This window comes from Pelobates fuscus, chromosome 5, assembly GCF_036172605.1.
Source record: "Pelobates fuscus isolate aPelFus1 chromosome 5, aPelFus1.pri, whole genome shotgun sequence".
NCBI classification, from domain to species: Eukaryota; Metazoa; Chordata; class Amphibia; order Anura; family Pelobatidae; genus Pelobates; species Pelobates fuscus.
Window position 1 is genome coordinate 7,128,532 of NC_086321.1, and position 15,716 is coordinate 7,144,247.

Sequence of the window (15,716 nt, forward strand, 5' to 3'; positions counted from 1 at the left end):
TTTGTATTTATTTTACCTGCTGCCCTGTTTATAGGGTGTGACTTACCCTGGCCAACGTTTCACAGCAGCTCCAGATTGTCGTCTTCCATGGAGTACCAATATACTCAGCAATAAGCACTTTATGAAGGCACTCTATAGAAAGTCTTCAGTAAATATAGAATACACTGTGTGATAACTGTCTGACACAATTCTCCACCTCACTGTAATGGGTTTCAGTAACAAACCTGCCCCAAATCATTTAAAGGTCCCCTGGTGGATGATATCCACATTATGTCTGAACTCGAGAAACTCCAAACTGCTCTGGATTAGCCCAATATTAATACATGCTGCCCTGTTCTGTGTTTTATATAAACAGACAGTTAGGAGTTAGGGATTGAGCATTGCATCATATTAGCCAAACTGTGGATCATGGATGATGTCACCCGCCGTGCTGGGAGGGGCTGGGAATCATTTGCCTGTTGAGATACGTGTTTGTTTTGCTATATTTTGGAAATCGATGTTTTTATTTTTCAAGTAGTAATGGTCCACAGCCATTCACTCTAACCAAGATAGCAATTTTCTATGTAGTCTGTATATTAAACCCATGTTTCATCATTCGCGTGCAAATTCAGAGATTAGTAAATAGCTCCCAACTCAGATCCAACCTGTCTTTACCTCCTTGCGGACTTATATTGCAGTGTGTCCTATAAACAGTGGGCTGTAACACAGGACGGCATGGTACTTCCTTTCATGTTGGTGCCAGGTATACAGGCTCCCTTCTGTCAGCTAGTGTCATATTGAGTGTTTAGTGTTCCTAGACTGACCAGTGAGCTATAGGCTGCACTCAAACTCTTCATCTACGGTGATGCCGCAGACAGAGGAAGAGCCTGGGAGATTCTCCCTGCATGTCCCCATACCAACAGTGATCAGTTCTGGTCTGTGTCCGCTGTTCAGCAACGTTCAACATCAGCAGGAAGAACCATGAGAGTGAGATCCTGTCATCACACAGTACAGAGCATCCACAGAGCCTTCTGTATTGTGTGAGATAGGAAATCCGTCTACTGACATTACGGAGGGAATCCCTCTCAGATAGTTTTAGGGCTAGTGCTCGCTAGGACTAGGATTGCTGTAGGACTAAGATTAGTGAAGGGTCAGGATTGGTGCAGGGCTAAGATTAGGGTTAGCGAAGGATCAGAATTGGTGTAGGACTAAGATAATGAAGGATCAGAATTGGTGTAGGGCTAAGATTAGTGAAGGGTTAGGATTGGTGTAGGGTTAAGATTAGGGTTAGTGAAGGATCAGGATTGGTGTAGGGCTAAGATTAGGGTTAGTGAAGGGTTAGGGATGGTGTAGGATCAGGATTGGTGTAGGGCTAAGATTAGGGTTAGTGAAGGGTTAGGGGTGGTGTAGGATCAGGATTGGTGTAGGGCTAAGATTAGGGTTAATGAAGGATCAGGATTGGTGTAGGGCTAAGATTAGGGTTAATAAAGGATCAGAATTGGCGTAGGATTGGTGTAGGGCTAAGATTAGGGTTAGTGAAGGAACAGGACTGGTGTAGGGCTAAGATTAGGGTTAGTGAAGGGTTAGGGGTGGTGTAGGACTAAGATTAGTGAAGGGTTGGGATTGGTGTAGGATTAAGATTAGGGTAAGTGAAGGATCAGGATTGGTGTAGGGCTAAGATTAGTGAAGGGTTAGGATTGGTGTAGAGCTAAGATTAGGGTTAGTGAAGGGTCAGGATTGGTGTAGAGCTAAGATTAGGGTTAGTGAAGGGTCAGGATTGGTGTAGGGCTAAGATTAGGGTTAGTGAAGGATCAGGATTGGTGTAGAGCTAAGATTAGGGTTAGTGAAGGGTCAGGATTGGTGTAGGGCTAAGATTAGGGTTAGTGAAGGGTCAGGATTGGTGTAGGGCTAAGATTAGGGTTAGTGAAGGATCAGGATTGGTGTAGGCGGCAGAGAGGTCAAGAAGAATTAGTATGGAGTAGTGGCCTTTGGATTTAGCTGTGATTAGGTAATTTGTAACTTTAATAAGAGCAGTCTCAGTAGAGTGGAGAGGGCGGAAGCCGGACTAAAGAGGTTCGAGGAAGGAGTTGGAATTTAGAAAGTGAGTCATACGAGTAAAGACAAGTCTTTTTGGAAGTTTTGAGGAAAAACGGAAGCAGGGATATGGGACGATAGTTGGAAGGGGAAGACTGTTCCAGGGAAAACATTTTTAGGATGGGTACGGGATCTAGCACACAGGTGGTGGGACGAGAGGAGAAGCGCAGCCACCTCCTGTACTGTAGCTGGGGAGAAGGCCTGTAGGGTAGGGAAGGTACAGTCTAGGTGAGGTTGCAAGAAGAAGGAGCAAAGGGGGAAGAAGTCTTTTCTTCGTTGTTCAATCTTGTTGGTAAAGTAGCATGCACGGCTATCGGCTGAAGGGTTAGATTGAGGGTGGCTTGAGGTGGGCGAAGGAGAGAGTTGAAGGTATCAAAGCGTTGCCTGGTATTGCATGAGCATGAACTAACGAGAGGAAAAGTAGGATTGTTTAGCAAAGGTGAGGGCTGTGCTGTATGAACACGATATGAATTTATAATGGCTAAGCATAGGATTGGTACAGGTTTAGCATTAACAACCAATAACTAACTTAGATCCTAAATATATCAATCAGAGATGATACCTGAATATGTTTTGAGTTCTTACTTGAATTCTTATTTCATTGATATTTAAATATTATTATAAGTAAAACTGAAAAGGTTAGTTTTTTTTCTCAAATATTTTTTATACTTAAAATACTCCACTACCAAAATACAAAGACACTTTTTAGTAGATATATACAAATAGAAACATGCATGCATATAATGGTATATCTAAAACAGCATGTAAAAGCTGCAGATCTTGTGTCTGAACCCTTTGCAATACCTCCCCTTCTAGCCCCACCCAGACTTTCTGTGTCTGTCCAATCACAGGCTTCCCAATGTAGCTCAATGGGAAGTCTTTGCAAGGCAGGTGCTCTGAGCAACGGCTGCCTCTACAGTTTATCTCCACTGAGCTAAACTAACCAGGAAGTAACGAGACCAGATGTTTGATTTACAGGGGGTGTGTCAGACATAAATTAAATGTTAATTTCTAAAAGTGCCAATTTTTATTACAATCTGCACTTTTTGTAAAATGTTGCAGTGTTTTAGGTGCCCAGAGTATCCAATTAATGTTGAGTTAGGTATAGAGTAGGAGAAGAAAGTCATTTCTGTCATTTAAAAACAATATGTAATATGTATGGGTGCACTTAAAGGGAAACCATTAAATTGCAGTGGAAGAAACATACAGAGCACATTTTAGGTTTTGTTTTATTTTAGTAGTTAGACAATTGTCTCCATCCTTAAGGGGTTAAAGCGGAGTTTAACTCACCCCAGGTCAGCGTGTACAGAACAGATTCCATAGCAGTGTAGGTTTAAATCTAACAGGAATCTCCCCATAGACAGTGTGAGGAGACAGACTGTCAGATATAGAGCTCTGACAGTTAACAGGGATTTGTACAATGTCTGTCTCCAGCCTCAGACATCTGGCCAGCAGTGTATCATGGACAGGAGATCCGCTGCTCACATTGCAACAAAGCTCAACTGCTCAAAGCTATTTAAAAAAAATAAAAAAAATTAAATCTGGGGCAAGAGTGTTGCAGCTTGCTGAAAATCACATTCTCCTGCTGAAAAAAATTGAGACCTCCTCAGCCGAAAAGCTAGACATTCCTGTCAGGCTGACTTACTGAGACAATAAAATGTATCACAAAGTACGACAGTCACAAGTAGTGTCTGGGCCCCTTACTGGGTATAGGATTAAGGGAACTATGTTGAGATTGTAATTGTTGCCAGTCTTGATCCTGACCAGTGATTTAGAGACTGCGATTTCATTCATAACAGAAGTTATTTTGACTTTGGTAACACACGCTAGTGAGTGATGGGCATTTGGGTCTCCCAAGGCAATAGTGTCCAGCTAATACCAAAAGGATATAGAGGCACTGGGGAGTGGGAAGGGGGGGGGGGGGGGGGGGGGGGAATAATAAGTCAAATAGTCAAAGAATAAGCCTTAAAGGTAAACTCCAGCGTTGTGCTTTTTGTAGAATAATGTTATAGTTTCTGTACCTCGTTTGAGCAGAGTCCTCACACATCTATTGTTCTTGTAACATTTCGTAATCGTCTCATTTATTGTTGAATTTCCCCCTCTCATAATATTGTAAAACGCTACATAAATGCCAATAATAAAATAAGATATAGAATAAAATAAAATAGACACGCATATGGAGCAGAGGAATTTCTCACAGAGAGAATGGGTCTTGAATTGAATCCTCTTGAAAAAAGGCAACATTTGTTTACTGGCACCCAACATGCTTTGCTACACATTCTCGTTCCAAAGGAGCTTAACGTATTTACTTTGTCTAAAAGCCTCTTTATTTAGTTTGCTGTTCATATGCAGATTGCTTATCCAGGGTGCTTTATGTAGATTAGTGATGATATTGTTATCGATAAACACATTAAATATAAGAGATTTGGGAAGGAGGACAAATCGTATCAAAGGGGCAGAGAGGTTAAGGGGAATTACGATGGAACAGACCTCGGAACGCAGTACCTGAGTGGGAAAGTTATGTCGGAGCACAGTTTATTGGGAACAAGCAGGACTGAATGATGACTAAAGAGGTTTAGAGACGCCGGGAAGAAGGGATTTTGGTAGACAAGCGGGAATGGATGGATTTTCATTATGGCTGTAAAGACATTTGTAACGGACCGTTTTGCTCACCAGAGTTTAAAAACCGTTTAGGCGATATTCCCCTTTCAGATGCCCAGACAACTACTGCAATCACCAATCTCCCGAACTCCAAACTACACGAATCCTCCAACTCCCGACCAGGAAACACACGAACACTGGAAACAGTCGAACAGGAAAAAACATACGAACAGCTTACACTCCTGGCAGTCAGCATACAATCCAATTCCCCCAATAACGAGACGACACTTCGTTTTGAGGGTCAAGCAGAAACTCAAGTTTAATCACACAACCCCTGCTTTTATGTGATTCTCCCATGCAAGGGAGGCACCCACAACAATTAGTACATTAACCAATGCAGTACAAGGTACAACCCACACATCTCCTCCCACCACATTATCTGTTAACATAATTAAACTGTGCACAATTTTCCCCAAGTTTTAGATGTACCCCAAATGCCTAGGATACACCTCTAATATCCCCTGATAGCCCTGATCTGGGTGAGCAACATACTCAAAAATCACCCAGATCAGACCATCGGGAGCTATGGAGGCTTAAAGTTTTGACCGACCGCACAGGCAAAGTAGCCGGAAATAGTTCCATGAGGTTTGGCCTTGCGGTCGGTCTTTGTTAGTGCTATAAAAGGGTCCCGAACGGCTTGCCATCCGTGTGTTTCCTGGTGTTCGTTAGAATCCCCATGTTAGCATTAGTCTTTCTACCGAACGGCAGCTCGTTCGGTAGTTTCGGCACGAATCCACGGAAGTCTGGATGTCTCAGCGGTGTTTGCCTAGTCTAGTGACCGATTCTAGTTTCAGACACTCAACGGCAAAACCCTGCTGTTCGTGAGTTTAAGATGGCCGCCGCCACGTGTTTGTTTCCCGAATGGCGGCCACCCAGAGGACAAAGCCCACACTGCACTGATTGCCAATTACCTGTTTGCAACATTGTTGCAAACGGTAATTGGAGGCACTCTTATTCCTGGGGTGGTCTGATCGTTCGGTAGTTTCACCCGCATAATAAACAGAGTGATTTTACCGAACAATCAGACGAATGCTGCATACAGGTGAATACACAAAAATAGCAATACACGAAATGTCCTCAATTTCCTGGGTGGTATAGTTTTATATAGTCAGAAGTTAGTCAGAAGTCAGAAGTTCCTGCAATATTAAATGTCCCTGGCTGGTTATTAAAGGGCCAGTAAGAATCCACAATCCATAATGTCCAGCTCTTGTAATTAAAGGGCCACATCTTCCCGGGCCAGTCAGAAGGCAAGAGGCGGGCAAGCAGCCCCCTCCAAGGACACGTGGCGAGGTCGGTTTCGCCACAACATCCTTTTAAAAGAAAGAAAAGTGCACTTGGTGACTCAAATGTTGGCAAGAGCTGTGAGTTCTTAAGTATAAGTAAGAGAAGAGGATAACACGGGTAGAAGGAGGTATTTGTCAGGGTACCTGAGGTCTCTACCTCTGGGAGAGGTAGAGACTTAGACGTCTATCCATCCGGACGGTCTGTTTGCCATGTTCCTCGCGGTCCACCCGGTCACATAAACGCCGGCCGCGAGGGAGTCACTTCCTTTTGTAGCATGACGTCCGGAAGTCGACGTCATGACGCCAACCCGGAACGACCTGTCACTCAATTGTTTGGAGACTAATCAGGACTCGTCGGAGGCGTGTCTACCCTTCTGAGCCAGGGTATTTAACAGTGCTTCTCTCATTTGTTCATTGCCCTGTCGTGGTTCTAGCCTGCCTAGTCACACAGTGCTCTGGTATTTTCAGTTATCCCTTTGGTTCCGACCCGGCTTGTTTGACTTACTCTGTTTACCTCTGTTATCCTTGACCCGGCTTGTTCCTCGCTTACCTGTCCTCTCGTTCCCTCGACCTCGGCTTGTCTCTGACCATTCTCTATATTCTCCGTACGTTAGTCCGGCCATTCTAAGGTCCGGTATACGTATCCTGTACCTGTTTGTACTCTGCGTGTTGGATCCCTGTCCCGATCCTGACAGTATTATAATCCGGATCTATATATCACCAGCCACATAGTACACATAGGGCCTTCTAAACCTGTTTTGTTACAGTACAGAGATATAGAAGTGGGCATCACTGAAGGACACAATAACTAGAGCTGGCAAAGGATTATGGGACAGTGCCTCAATGAGCAGGCCCGTACGCACTATTTGTATACCCAGCATGCATTGCACCAGTTCAAACAACGTTTCAATGTATAATTTGGCCTATGTTCCATAATGGATTGAAACGCTAGCCACAAATTCAGGTTTATTTACTACACCAGAAACGGACAGGGAAAGGTCACATTTCAGGCCAAATAGTTCATTTTTCGACTCGGCTATTTTAGCCTTAAATTTGTATTTCCTCAGTCAATTCCTGAAATAATAAAAGAGAAAGACATATTGACAGCCAGTGATCATTGATCAGCGAGGAGTAAAAAGGAACAAGGCCATGTATATAATGTGCTAATCCTTGTTAATACAGTAATTATCAGACATCCCATTAGCTGGATAAATGCACAGTTTAGATGATGACACTTTACCAGCATGTGAGTAAATTACCAGAGAGATGGACTGCATATCCCATACCGGCTCAGGTAAACCCAGAATGCAGAGTAAATGGAAGGTACAGGTAGGTACACATGGAGAATGGTGTACATGGATATAGAGAAGGCATTCTTGAGTCTGAAAGATGCACATGGAGCAGCAGACACAGAGTTGGAGCAGAGTACACTAATGGAATGCAAGAGACCCACATGTTTATCAGAAAATTCCAATGGAGAGCAGACGTACGGCAGGAGGCAAAGTAGAAAACGGACTAATAAGCAGAGATGTAAACAGCGAGAGTTCACAGAGACCAGGAGATTGTGTTATGGACATGCAAACCAAACAGGAAATGAGAATGTAGAGAAGCAGACATACGTCAAAAGCAGGAGACCAAGAGGTGTATGTTGGGCAAACATGTGTGAGGCCTAGAAGCAGCAAAATAAACAACCAGTGAAGTCCATTAAGAATCGAACCTTGAGTAAGAAACCCTCAGGGATAGAAGAAGATTGGCAGCTTATAATGGTCAATGGGGGACAGAAAAGAACTAGATGGCTGTGGATGAGAAAGGAGACATACAAACAGCAGGCGATCGATCTAGTGGACATATTTAAAAATAAATTTACATAGAGATTGAGGACCCGACAAACATAAAGAGTAGCTGGCATGGGGTTCTGAACATACATGGATTGTGGGAGACCCAGGGGATTGACACTGGAAACACAAGAACAGGTAGCCTACAAGCTGGGCATTGGATTTATGTGGGCAGATGGTGAGTAATGGTTTGAGCACTGGAAACACTTGAAGGCTGAACCCTGAGTGAACATGCTGACAAGGGAATTGGGCACTGGACACATGTGGAGAGCAGCTGACGCAGAGTTTAAGCTATCAGGAGGAGATGACATGGAGGTTAGACACTGGACGAACGTGGAGAGCAGCTGACGCAGAGTTTAAGCCATCAGGAGGAGATGACATGGAGATTAGACACTGGACGAACGTGCAGAGCAGCTGACACAGAGTTTAAGCCATCAGGAGGAGATGACATGGAGATTAGACACTGGACGAACGTGGAGAGCAGCTGACCCAGCGGTTGAGCCATCAGGAGGAGAGGACATGGAGGTTAGACACTGGACACATGAGGAGAGCAGCTGAACCAGAGGTTGAGCCATCAGGAGGAGATGACATGGAGGTTAGACACTGGACGCACGTGGAGAGCAGCTGACCCAGAGGTTGAGCCATCAGGAGGAGATGACATGGAGGTTAGACACTGGACGCACGTGGAGAGCAGCTGACCCAGAGGTTGAGCCATCAGGAGGAGATGACATGGAGGTTAGACACTGGATGCCTGTACATGATAATTGACATGGAGGCTGAGCCCTGGAGGTTGTACAGAGGATAAATAAACAGACGCAGATAATACAACTAAACTGGGATCCATTAACTCTGCATTGCTAATTCCCTCAAATTAAAAAACTGTTTGACAAACAATAAACAACACAGATAAACTATATTTAACCACACGTTGTTATGCAGTCAGCTGCATAACAAATTAAACCAACCCTTTTGATTTCACATGAAATTAAGACTGCTTGTCCAAAAACCCAAAGTCTATATTTCCATAAACTACAAGAATTATTCTTCCATTCACATGAGAAACTGTTCTGGTCGTGACCTTCCTCTCCCTGCTTGCTGGCACTATGTCCTGGGCAGGTGCTGAATCAGGCTACAGAGGTAAGATAACGGTAATGCATTTCCAATCAATATCAGCCCATGAATACTGCATGAGTGCATATTAATTTCCGTAAGCTGCGCCCTCAGCTCCTGACTTTCTCTGCTTTCCCCGTCCTAATTGACATTGCCTGAATTGAGGGCACAGAGCTTTGTGCCGGTCTCAGGAGCTCCTTGGGAGTAGGCTAATAATTAGAGTGTGCCGCGGCACCGCGCCAGCCGTGGGGAAAAGGACATTACAGGGAGGACGTTGCCAGGGGAAGCTGCTCGTCCAGATGTGCCCTGTATTATCTGACAGGAAATCACAGTTAGAAGACATCTTCGTTAGATGCAGCTTTGATCCAAGAACGAATGGGGCTAATGGTCTCTCTGACTGTTACTTTAACTTGCTGAGAACAAGAAACATCTAGTTCTACTGGCTTGTGGCTCTATTACAGATTGTGACCCCTTTTATCTAAACACAGTCCTGGAATGTTATGTATAGAAATTAATTAAAGAATAATACATTAAATACACACATTTGTTTTATTGAGCATTATGTATTGTGTGATGTCTGATTAGAGCACACAGCAGGAGCTGCGTATTAAGTGTAGCCTTAAAGTGCAAACAATTACATCATTGATGGGTTTTATTTTTTTGTTTTTTAGATTGTGTGATGCTATCATTGATGGGATTTATTTTTTTATTTTGTAGATCACATGATGTTAGCATTGGTGGGTTTTATTTTTTGTTTTGTAGATCACATGATGTTAGCATTGATGGGATTTATTTTTTGTTTTGTAGATCACATGTTAGCATTGGTGAGTTTTATTTTTTTTGTTTTGTAGATCACATGATGTTAGCATTGGTGGGTTTTATTTTTTGTTTTGTAGATCACGCGATGTTATCATTGGTAGGTTTTATTTTGGTTTTGTAGATCACGCGATGCTAGCATTGGTGGGTTTTATTTCTTGTCTTGTAGATCACGTGATGCTAGCATTGATGGGTTTTATTTTGGTTTTGTAGATCGTGTGATGCTAGCATTGATGGGTTTTATTTCTTGTCTTGTAGATCACGTGATGCTAGCATTGATGGGTTTTATTTTGGTTTTGTAGATCGTGTGATGCTAGCATTGATGGGTTTTATTTCTTGTCTTGTAGATCACGCGATGTTAGCATTGATGGGTTTTATTTTTGTTTTGTAGATCACGTGATGCTAGCATTGATGGGTTTTATTTTTGTTTTGTAGATCACGTGATGCTAGCATTGATGTTTTTTTTTCTTTTGTTTTGTAGATCACGCGATGCTAGCATTGGTGGGTTTTATTTCGTGTCTTGTAGATCACATGATGCTAGCATTGATGGGTTTTATTTTTTTGTTTTGTAGATCGTGTGATGTTAGCATTGGTGGGTTTTATTTCTTGTCTTGTAGATCACGTGATGCTAGCATTGATGGGTTTTATTTTTGTTTTGTAGATCACGCGATGTTAGCATTGATGGGTTTTATTTCTTGTCTTGTAGATCGTGTGATGCTAGCATTGATGGGTTTTATTTTTTATTTTGTAGATCGTGTGATGCTAGCATTGGTGGGTTTTATTTTTTTGTTTTGTAGATCACGCGATGTTATCATTGGTGGGTTTTATTTTTTTTATTTTGTAGATCGTGTGATGTTAGCGTTGGTGGGTTTTATTTTTTGTTTTGTAGATTGTGTGATGTTAGCATTGGTGGGTTTTATTTTTGGTTTTGTAGATCGTGTGATGTTAGCATTGGTGGGTTTTATTTTTTTATTTTGTAGATCGTGTGATGTTAGCGTTGGTGGGTTTTATTTTTTTATTTTGTAGATTGTGTGATGTTAGCATTGGTGGGTTTTATTTTTTTATTTTGTAGATCGTGTGATGTTAGCGTTGGTGGGTTTTATTTTTTTATTTTGTAGATCGTGTGATGTTAGCATTGGTGGAATTTATTTTTTGGTTTTGTAGATCACATGATGTTAGCATTGGTGAGTTTTATTTTTTGTTTAGTAGATTGTGTGATGTTAGCATTGGTGGGTTTTATTTTTGTTTTGTAGATTGTGTGATGTTAGCATTGGTGGGTTTTATTTTGGTTTTGTAGATCACGCGATGTTATCATTGGTGGGATTTATTTTTTGTTTTGTAGATCACGCGATGTTATCATTGGTGGGTTTTATTTTTTTGTTTTGTAGATTGTGTGATGTTAGCATTGGTGGGTTTTATTTTGGTTTTGTATTTCACATGATGTTATCATTGGTGGGTTTTATTTTTTTGTTTTGTAGATCGTGTGATGTTAGCATTGGTGAGTTTTTTATTTTTTTGTTTTGTAGATCACATGATGTTAGCATTGGTGGGTTTTATTTTTTTGTTTTGTAGATTGTGTGATGTTAGCATTGATGGGTTTTATTTTTGGTTTTGTAGAACACGCAATGTTATCATTGGTGGGTTTTATTTTGGTTTTGTAGATCGTGTGATGCTAGCATTGATGGGATTTATTTTTAGTTTTTTAGATCGTGTGAAGTTAGCATTGGTGGGATTTATTTTTTGTTTTGTAGATGACATGATGTTAGCATTGGTGGATTTTATTTTTTTGTTTTGTAGATTGTGTGATGTTATCATTGGTGGGTTTCATTTTGGTTTTGTAGACCGTGTGATGCTAGCATTGATGGGATTTATTTTTAGTTTTTTAGATCGTGTGAAGTTAGCATTGGTGGGATTTATTTTTTGTTTTGTAGATCGTGTGATGCTAGCATTGATGGGTTTTATTTTGTTTTTGTAGATTACGTGATGTTAGCATTGGTGCGTTTTATTTTTGGTTTTGTAGATCATGTGTCCAATTTTTGAAGACCCTTCTCTCAAACTCTCCTTCCTCCTCATTCTGCAATATTTAAGTCTGAAACTTGGAAGTGTTAATGGAACGCAAGGCCAATCAATAACTAAATGGTAATACTATTCATATTGTTAAACACTACGCTGCCTGGAAGCACTTACACTAATTTATTATTCACTTCAACCTCTAGATCAGCAAAAAGCAAACACATCACAAAGAGACAGAGGTTTTTTTTTTTAATATTAAGATAAGTATATGTAAGTTAGACAGCTAAGTATGAGGCTACGCTTACACCCAGAGTATAAATAGAATTAAAGTGTATTTTCATCACAAAATACTTCCGAGAACATTGCTACACCATCAGGACAGACATCTTGTGAAATAAATTAAATTTACATACTTTGAAACGACTTTAAATACTTCAGTCCCTTTCTTGGGTTTTGTTTCTGATGTAGCATGATTCGTGACTATAGCAAGTGCTGTTTAGTTAATAAAAGTAGTTTCAATTTGGCAAACAGCATTACGGACCTGGGGTGCTACAGACCCCATCCCATTACTCACTTTATATTGAAGAGATTGGTGCCTGTGTTATTGAAGACGCAATTACAATAGGAAATTAGACAAATCTGAAAACCTTTTGAACAAATATCTGAAAAAAGTTTGCTTCTTCCTCTCCCGGGATTTAATGGCATCTAGTGGGGTCGAGCCGTTACTCGAGAGGACGGGAAATGGATATGGAACATGTGAAAAAGCGACAACAATGATATGGTGGTTAACGTGATGGCATGCAAAAAGGAAGGAGAGATAGCGTACACAGGAGGAGGTCAGCTGTGATCCCATCCCTCCACTGCGATATAATATTTAACAAAAAAATGTTCCAATCAAATTCCCAGTGTTGGCAATGTCTGAAAGGCTGGTAATAAACACACAATATAGCACCAATCTGGGCTTTATGAATATGTGCCGGTTTCAACCCAAATTACCCTCCCTCAACCCCGATTCAAGGGTTCAGAACTGCGAGCCATTGATGGGTTTGAGACTGGAGTTATTTTAAAGGCACACTATAGTCACCTGAACAACTTCAGCTTAATGAGGTTGTTCAGGTGAGAACTATAGCTCCCTGCAGCCTTTCTAATGTAAACACTGTATTTTCTGAGAAAATACAGTATTTACATTGAAAGCTAGGAACACCTCCAGTTGCAGTCACTCAGAGTGAAGCAGAGGGACTTTGGAGTTGATGGAGGCATCCACTAAGATCTGCTGTCAGCAGAGTACAGGGCAGCACTGTGCACAGCATCCTGTGATTCAGTATCTCCTCCCTCTGCATGCAGACACTGAACTTTCCTCATAGAGATTCATTGATTCAATGTATCTCTATGAGGAGATGCTGATTGGCCAGGGCTGTGTTTGAATCATGCTGGCTCTGCCCCTGATCTGCCTATTTGTCAGTCTCAGCCAATCCTATGGGGAAGCATTGTGATTGGATCAGGCTATCACATGTCAGCAGACTGCTTGTTTTTCTGAGTCTAACAGCATGCAGATTTACAGCTTCTGGCAGTAAGATTTTTACTATATTTATGGAGGCATGAGTGGCTCAGGGGGGCTAGATGGTGGTGTTAACACTATAGGGTCGGGAATACATGTTTGTGTTCCTGACCCTATAGTGATCATTTAAACTAAATTCTGGAATGTTTTAAGTGTCGGTAAAACTGCCAATGAAGTATTCCGTGTACCACATTAACGCAGTTTACAGAACTACAAGGAAAATACATCTTACATCTCAGAATTACTATTACTGTTTGCAAGATGGGTTTAGAATAATAAGAGAAGTTTGAATATTAAATGAAGCAGAAGGAGGATGTTTTGAGATTTAGTTAAGTATTACAAGATGCGGTTGTGTTTATTTGTAAGATTGTAAAGTAGGGTGCCATAATTTCTATTACAGAAGAAATGGTGGGATAGTGGGTGAATGCCAACCTAGGATGGCAGGTGTGAGAGGGCGAAAGGAGAAAGTGAAGATTGGTAGAGGACTGAAGCAGGTATAGATGGTGAAGACTCCCCTGCAGCTAGTGTATATAGGGTGACTTTAGTTAAGTAGAAGTTACTTTGATAAAGCGGAACAACAAATGAAGGTCAAACAATGAAAGATGAAATCCAGGGCATTGCTAGATACGTGAATTGATGAATTTGCTCATCCAATATTTTTTTAGACAGCAGTAGGGAGGCATCATAGCTGTTAGGGGCATTGATGGGTAGATGACAGAAAGATTGCTATCATTGTTAACAGGAGTAGTCCCAGAAGATTGGAAGTTAGCCAATGTTATGCCCATTCACAAGAAAGGTAATAGGGAGGAGTCGGGAAAGTGATGGAAACCATTTTAAAGGATAGGATTGTTGAACATCTAAAAACACACGGATTTCGCGATCAGAGACAACATGGGTTTACTTCAGGGAGATCATGCCAATCTAATCTTATTGATTTTTGCGATTGGGTAACTAAAATTATAGATCAGGGTGGTGCAGTAGACATTGCTTACCTAGATTTCTGTAAGGCTTTTGACACTGTTGCACATAGAAGGCTTATCAATAAACTGCAATCTTTAAGTTTGGATTCCAATATTGTTGAAGGGGTGAGGCAGTGGCTGAGTGACAGGCAACAGAGGGCTGTAGTCAATGGAGTATATTTGAAGCTTGGGCTTGTCACCAGTGGGGTACCTCAGGGATCTGTACTTGGACCCATTCTCTTTAATATTTTTACAAGTGATATTGCAGAAGGTCTTGATGGTAAGGTATGTCTTTTTGCTGATGATACTAAAATATGTAACAGGGTTGATGTTCCAGGAGGGATTAGCCAAATGGCAAATGATTTAGGTAAACTAGAAAAATGGTCAAAGTTGTGGCAACTGACATTTAATGTGGATAAGTGCAAGATAATGCATCTTGGACGTAAAAATCCAAGGGTAGAGTACAACATATTTGATAGAGTCCTAATCTAAAGAGGGAAGTGCTCATGCCATTGTACAGAACACTGGTGATTATTGTACGCAGTATTGTACGCAGTACTGGAGACCATATCTTCAGAAGGATATTGATACCTTAGAGAGAGTTCAGAGAAGGGCTACTAAACCGGTTCATGGATTGCAGGATAAACCTTACCAGGAAAGGTTAAAGGATCTTAACATGTATAGCTTGGAGGAAGACGAGACAGGGGGGATATGATAGAAACATTTATATACATAAAGGGAATCAACACAGTAAAGGAGGAGACTATATTTAAAAGAAGAAAAACTACCACAACCAGAGGACATAGTCTTAAATTAGAGGGACAAAGGTTTAAAAATAATATCAGGAAGTATTACTTTACTGAGAGAGTAGTGGATGCATGGAATAGCCTTCCAGCTGAAGTGGTAGAGGTTAACACAGTGAAGGAGTTTAAGCATGCGTGGGATAGGCATAAGGCTATACTAACTATAAGATAATGAGTCAGATGTGACGATATAATACATAGTGACAGAACAATTCCTCCAGATTGAATAATAACCATATTAATAACCTGACCCAGATGGTGCCATACAGTAACATACTGACCCAGATGGTGCCATACAGTAACATACTGACCCAGATGGTGCCATACAGTAACATACTGACCCAGATGTCTTGATACGGTGATTAGTTACCAAGCGATGAAGTAACTATAAATGCTGATAGTTTTTAGTTACAGGAAGTGTCTTTACTTACATGTTGCCACTGGTCGATGATAAGCGGTCGATACCTCAAAAAGAACTTCAGAGGGAAGGACTCTGGATCAGGCCATGAAGACGGGATCTGCCAAGTCACCTCCAGACGGCGTGGGTTTTTAGGGACTGGCTTTGCTAGAACATTCTCTGGTGGGTCTGGTTTGACTGTGAATAG

General features: G+C 41.3%; 1 protein-coding gene across 4 annotated transcripts in view; it reads right to left on the bottom strand.

Moving 5' to 3' along the window:
• CNTFR (ciliary neurotrophic factor receptor) overlaps positions 1-15,716 on the bottom strand; it is a 572,999-nt gene that overhangs the window by 47,434 nt on the left and 509,849 nt on the right. For all 4 annotated transcript variants that reach the window (XM_063453544.1, XM_063453545.1, XM_063453546.1 and 1 more), the window contains one exon: positions 15,543-15,706. In XM_063453544.1, coding sequence (XP_063309614.1) covers positions 15,543-15,706 — 164 coding nt within the window. The remainder of the gene's footprint in view (positions 1-15,542; positions 15,707-15,716) is intronic.